This window comes from Tenrec ecaudatus, chromosome 1, assembly GCF_050624435.1.
Source record: "Tenrec ecaudatus isolate mTenEca1 chromosome 1, mTenEca1.hap1, whole genome shotgun sequence".
Taxonomy (NCBI): domain Eukaryota; kingdom Metazoa; phylum Chordata; class Mammalia; order Afrosoricida; family Tenrecidae; genus Tenrec; species Tenrec ecaudatus.
In genome coordinates this window covers 220,817,172-220,823,296 of record NC_134530.1, presented here as the reverse complement: position 1 = coordinate 220,823,296, position 6,125 = coordinate 220,817,172, and the positions used below count along the sequence as shown (strand labels likewise).

The window sequence follows — 6,125 nt, the reverse complement described above, 5'->3', positions numbered from 1 at the left end:
CTCAGAAGACATGCCTGGCGATCGACTTCTGAGAGAGCAGCCATGGAAACCCAATGGAGTTGACCTGAGTTGGCGTTGACTTAAACACAACTGGTGCTGGTGGAAGAGATCCCGGCTATCTAGATAGAGTTGCCCTCTCTTCGCCCCAGACTTCTCAGCCCTGCCACCAGGATCAATCAGATGTATACATCACATAGACACAGATGCAAGGCCACACTCACACCCGGGGGAGTTTCTTGAGGGGTCGAGTCTAGTCTCTGAATAGACGAGGTTCTCCAAAAATACATGTTGAGAAGGAATGAGTGAATAATTCCTTCTTGAGTTGTATTAGCACTTTTTGTAGCCAAGTCTTTTTTGGGGGGGGTGGGGGGACACCTGCCACTTTTCTAGGAGACCTGGTGGCACAATGGTTAAGCATTCAGTGGCTAACCAACAGGGTGGTGATTGGAACCCACTAGTCCCTCTGTAGGAGGAATAACCTGGTCAGCTGCTGCTGGGGAGATTTCAGCCTGGGAAACCCCATGAAACCATTCTACTCTGTCCTACAGGGTCGCTCTGAGTCGGAATCTACTCAACTGGTGCAGGATCACTACTTTCTCTCTTGAACAAAGGACTCTGGGTACTTATATTCCTTATTCAACAATAAGGACTTTGAAGACCGGAAGAATGGGTCTAATTCAGGTTCATGGCTGAATGAATCATGGTTGAATTCATGTTTCGTGGTTGAAGAAGGAGTGAGTTCATCTAGGCACACAAAGTGGAGCAGGGGTTTTGCTTCCCTATTTCTATGACTCTGGTTCCCTGGAGGCAACCGCACAGCCCGAGCAGTCACCTGAGGAGAACTGTGGGTCCCAGGGTGTGAGTGGCGATGGTCAGGAGTGGAGAAAAAGACAAAACAAAAAGAGGGCGGGGAGGGAGGAGGAAAAATGAGGAGCTGATGCCAGGGGCTTAAGTGGAGAGCAAATGTGTTGAGAATGATGAGGGTAACGAATGTACAAATGTGATAAGGGTTGTATGAGTCCACAATAAAATGTTTTTAAAAAAAGAAGGAAAAGGGACTAACATTTATTGGGTTGGTCCATGTCCCAGGTTTCAATCTATTTAATCCAACAACCATCACACACACACACACACACACACACACACACACACACACACACACACACACACATTGAATCATGATTTCTCTCTGGGCAGATGACCCATCCAGATGCTTCTTGAATGGTCCAGACCTTAGTCACCTCATTCCTGGTTTAGTGTCATGATCTTCTATTTAGTCTCCTCACCTCAGTATTCAAGTCCCTCTGAGCTTCGCTCACCTTTGCAGATGTGTCCCAATTACCACGCTACCTGAACTTGAGCTCCCTGTAGACCAGCCTGTCCAGGTCTCCTCTGCACTTCAGGGATATCGTATCTCCTCTTCCTGGTCAAACCCTGCCTGTGCTCCGTGACCCCGCCCAGCCTCTCCTCCTCCTTGGGCCTTCCCCAGAAATCCTTATTTCTGCCTTTCCATAAACTACTGAAATACTCTTTTGATGAATCCACTCACTGGCAATTGATCTGGGCCCCCAGGTTTACAGTGGAGTTAAAATCGCTCTTGCTAGCACGGTCATTTAACACACGCATTCAGGGCCCGTGCTCACTAGACCTCGGGGATAAGATTCTGGGAAGCATCACAGAACAAAACCAGCTCTCCTCCACATTCTGTGGAAATGAACACGTTGTTTAAGGGCAAGTCAGAGTTGATCCCAAATGAACAAAGAGATACAAGCTCTGGACTTCCATCGTAGCTGGCCTGCCTGTTTCTGAGGGCTCATAGAATTGGTGTGTCAACTGCAGCAAAGGCTTGTGTCCCCTGTCCTTTGTTAGTATCAGGGGTGTGTTGGGAGTAGAGATTATTTCCTTTTCAGCCCAGTTGGCTGGGAATCAAAGGAGGCTTTGAACTTCTAAATTCCATGGTGGCCACTTGCCATCTCACTGGTGAGGCCAAGAACTGGATTAGGACCTCACGTCTCCCTGCTCTCCCTAACATGCTCAAAGCGCTTTTGATGTCCGTCTATGTCCCTTCCTCATCTCTGTGTCCTACCCCAAATGGAGAGCAGGATGGTCCTGGTTCCCAGACTCTGGTCAGTTCTCAGCCGCCCTGTGAGGTCTTCCTTGAATCCCCTGCACGGTCCAGGCCACCAGTCTGACTGAGCAGGTCATCCTCAGCTGTCACAGGCACGATCCAACTATATCAGGAGGGCCCGACAGAGAAGTAGCGTCAAGAGGTAAAGGTTACAGAGGACAGATTGCAGCTCAAAATGCGGAAGGACTCCGGTGACCGCAGCCACACCTCAGTGGAATGAGCTGCCTGTGAGGTCAGCACGTGCTGGACCATGGCCATCTGGGGAGGAGATCCAGGGATTAGGATGAGGTAGAACTAGGTGCCCACCGTGGCTGGCGGGAGAGTAAGGTCGTGCAGGGTATCGCTCCTGCCTGGGACTTCTCAGTAATCTCTTAGTGCCCACTGGGGGTCTCTGAGGCCTGCTCAGGGCACTGAGAAGAACAAGTCCCCTCAGACCCTAAGGCCTCTACTGAGAGGCAACTGTGGACTGAGAAGCCCACAGATTAAATCCTCCCTCCACCACCCGACCCTCGAGACAGAGGACACCGACCAGAAGAGACAAGCAACCAAGCCAGGGGGTCAAGGAGGGGAGGGATTGAAACACAGTCTGATGGCCCTTTCTCTCTCCCCTCCACCCTTCACCCACCCCAAGGAGCCAGGAGAATGCTGGGGTCCTAACAGCCCAGAAACATTGTTGAGAGGGGGTCACAGGAGGATGGACAAATGATCCGGCAACAAAGGAGGGAAGAGACAGAGGATTTCATTGAGGGCACTACAGCAGGGCCAGGCAAGGTGGGACTGCAAGTTCTAATGCCCCCTCGGACTTGGACCAGCTGTGTTCCAAGGAAAACGCCCCTTGGACCACTGCCAAAACCCCAAACCCAAAATCCTCTTGCCTCTTGCCCTGTCACGTGAGACCTAAGAGCGTCTATGACGGAGGGCAAAGCTCCTTTAGAAACTCAGAAGTTGAATCCCTTTGTCCTCTGACTTTCAGTCCTTCCTGTTCCCAGACATGCCCCTCCATTGGAAATAATCACATTCTTTGGGGAAGTGTTTTTGTTGTTGTTGTTGTTGTTTAAAGAGTCTATCTGAGCGTCATAATCTGGTTAAGGTGATACCAGGAAGCAAAGAGATAGATAAATTGACTTCTTAAGGTACACACACACACACACACACACACACACACACACACACACACACACACACTTTGGGACGAGCAGAGCAGAGCAGGCAGGCGGTCCAGCTAGAAGTAATGGACAGGAGCAGATGAGAGAGGAGAATGTGTGTCCTCCCCCTCCTCCCCTGTCCCACAGGGACGGCAGAGAAACGAAAACTAATCAAATTACACCCGACGTTCTCCGGCCCGTGCACAGGAGCCGACCTGGACCCGGGGCAGGCTGGCTGGGTGGGGCGGGGGCCGTGGGGAGCGGGCAGGGGAATCACACGTAATCCACTGTAAACGTCTTGATGTGCAGCAACAGCTTAGAGGGGGGCTCAGGTTTCGGTGGCGTTGGCTATATTTATCTCTGGTTCCATGCCAGCGGGGAGGGTTTAAATGGCACCCAGCAGTTGGCGTGAGGGGCTGCAGGAGCGTGGGGGCCGGTGGCAGGAACCAGTCTCTTCCGACCCCATGGAGCTGTATGAGACATCCCCCTACTTCTACCAGGAGCCCCGCTTCTATGATGGGGAAAACTACCTGCCTGTCCACCTCCAGGGCTTCGAGCCTCCAGGCTATGAGCGGACTGAGCTCGGCCTGAGTGCCGAGGTCCGCGGGCCCCTCGAGGACAAGGGGCTGGGGACCCCGGAGCACTGCCCGGGCCAGTGCCTGCCGTGGGCATGTAAGGTGTGTAAGCGCAAGTCGGTGTCGGTGGACCGGCGGCGGGCAGCCACGCTGCGGGAGAAGCGCAGGCTGAAGAAGGTGAATGAGGCCTTCGAGGCTCTCAAGAGGAGCACCCTGCTCAACCCCAACCAGCGGCTGCCCAAGGTGGAGATCCTGCGCAGCGCCATCCAGTACATCGAGCGCCTGCAGGCCCTGCTCAGCTCCCTCAACCACGAGGAGCGCGACCTCCGCTACCGGGGCGGGCCCCAGCCGGGGGTAAGTGGCCCTCCCGCCCGCCCACCTGGCCCTGGGGAGTGGGGCAAGAGGATGCCACCTGGACAGCACGCTTCCTCAGCCTAACGCAGCGGCAGGCTGCCAGAGCAGTCTCGGGGTTGGGGGAGAGGCTGCCGGACCCCTTCTTTGTGTCAGGGCTGGGCTGTCCGGCTCACTTCCTGTGCCCCTGCCCACCCAACTCTGCAGACAAGATAAAGGCACTAGGGAGGAGATGCGGTGTCCCCAATGGAAGAATCCAGGAACGTGTGTGGTCAGCCGGCTAGGAATGAAGATTATTCTAGGGGAGATGGAGAGGCCAGGAAGGGGGGGGTGTGCTGGTGGCAGAATCAAAATGGCAAGCTCCCCCACCAGTCGCTCTGCCCCAGTGGAACCCAGCAGGTCTATTTGATTGGGCCAGACGCTGCCGCCTTCGCTCATCCCTGGAGGAAGGAAGTTGATGAACCCTTGATGTTGGGTGTCCAGGGTCAAGCCAGGAAAGGCCTGTGGGCAGAGGTTCTGGGTCAAGGTGGGGTGTGAAAGGAGTTGGTTGTGAAGATTCTTGAGTCCAGGGTGGCCTGACCTGAATTAGTGGCCTCTGACCCCACCATAGGGACTCCTGCCTCCCTGGGATTGGACAGAGAGAAACATCTAAGAAGGGTTGTGGCTTGACCCTGGGCCTTCCCCATATCTTGCAGGTGCCCAGTGAATGCAGCTCCCACAGCGCCTCCTGCAGTCCAGAGTGGGGCAGCGCACTGGAGTTCGGCCCCAACTCAGCGGGTAAGTGGGCTGGGGGTGGGAAGCTCTGCTCTAGCCCCCTCTGACCCCAGTTCTCCGCCCTCAGAGCTGGTTCTGCTCTCTTACCGTTATTTCCTGCTCCAGTCCCCCTTCCGTGGCTTTTCTCTGGCCCCGCTGGACACAGGTTTCCAAGGGTGCTTCCCCGAGGCCTTGACCCGATGAGGAATGGTCTGGGCCTCCTGCAGTTAGTTCGCCAGCTGGTGCCTGTTAGTTCCCCAGCTGGTGCCTGGTAGCTGACCTTTCTCCACCGAGGGGTGAGCGCTCCTGCCCCAGGGCTCCCTGGGAACTGCTGATTCAGTGCAGCAGAACCTGGCTCAGCAAAGGGCAGCTCCACTTTCTACTACCCTGGCTCCACCTCAGAAGAGCTGCTTCCAAGCCCTAATCTCACGAGGGAGCACATGGAGGCGGCCGGTGGACACACCCTGGCATGAGGCAAGGCAGGCCCTGAGGGAACAGGATTTCTGAGTTTTGCTTGCCCACCTGCCCTACAGAAAACGCTAAGACACCCTAACAAACTCCTCCCCTCTTTGGAACCCCAAGGCCGTCATCGCCAGCCCCCTTGAGGCTCATCCACCCACCTTCTCTTTGCAGAGCATCTGCTCACAGCGGACCCCGTGGACGCCCACAACCTGCACTCCCTCACCTCCATCGTGGACAGCATCACAGTGGGGGACGTCTCTGTGGCCTTCCCAGATGAAACCTTGCCCAACTGAGGCCGTCTGCCGGACCAGGCATCGGCACGCGCCCCTGAGCTGGATGGGCCACCACCACTTGTGCAGCCGGGACCTCCTAACCCAGGCTGCCCTGATGCCAGGAAGGCGGCCCAGGGCTGTCAACTGCCAGACTATCCCTTCCTGATCTGCATAAGGTCCACCCACCACCCGGCGGGGGAAGGGGCTCCCACGTTCCGCTGCCTCTTTAGAGCAGAGAGCATCCCGTCTCCCAGGTGATAAAGCAGGGGACCACAGCACCCCCACAGGTGCCCCCTGGGTCAGGGAGCAAACTCAGGAGCTTCCAACTCCTCCAACGCCAACCTCCCTGGGAAACGCCTCAAGAGACAAAGCGGTGCACAGCTGGACAAGCTCTCGTCTCTTCCGAATGCAGGGCCTGGGCTGGGCCTGCCCTGAATTG

The 6,125-nt window shown here is 55.6% G+C and overlaps 1 protein-coding gene across 1 annotated transcript; it reads left to right on the top strand.

Annotated features, from left to right (window-relative positions):
- Positions 1-3,737: 3,737 nt before the first annotated feature.
- Positions 3,738-5,712, top strand: MYOG (myogenin). Its single transcript, XM_075540536.1, has 3 exons — positions 3,738-4,202; positions 4,895-4,976; positions 5,586-5,712. The coding sequence occupies exons 1-3, from the start codon at positions 3,738-3,740 to the stop codon at positions 5,705-5,707; spliced, it is 669 nt and encodes a 222-aa protein (XP_075396651.1). The 3' UTR covers positions 5,708-5,712.
- The last annotated feature ends 413 nt before the right edge of the window (positions 5,713-6,125 follow it).

Coding starts and splice junctions, on each gene's coding strand:
- MYOG (XM_075540536.1), top strand. CDS start 3,738: ATGGAGCTGTATGAGACATCCCCCTACTTCTACCAGGAGCCCCGCTTC. Junction 4,203..4,894: donor GGGGCGGGCCCCAGCCGGGG/GTAAGTGGCCCT, acceptor CATATCTTGCAG/GTGCCCAGTGAATGCAGCTC. Junction 4,977..5,585: donor GTTCGGCCCCAACTCAGCGG/GTAAGTGGGCTG, acceptor TTCTCTTTGCAG/AGCATCTGCTCACAGCGGAC.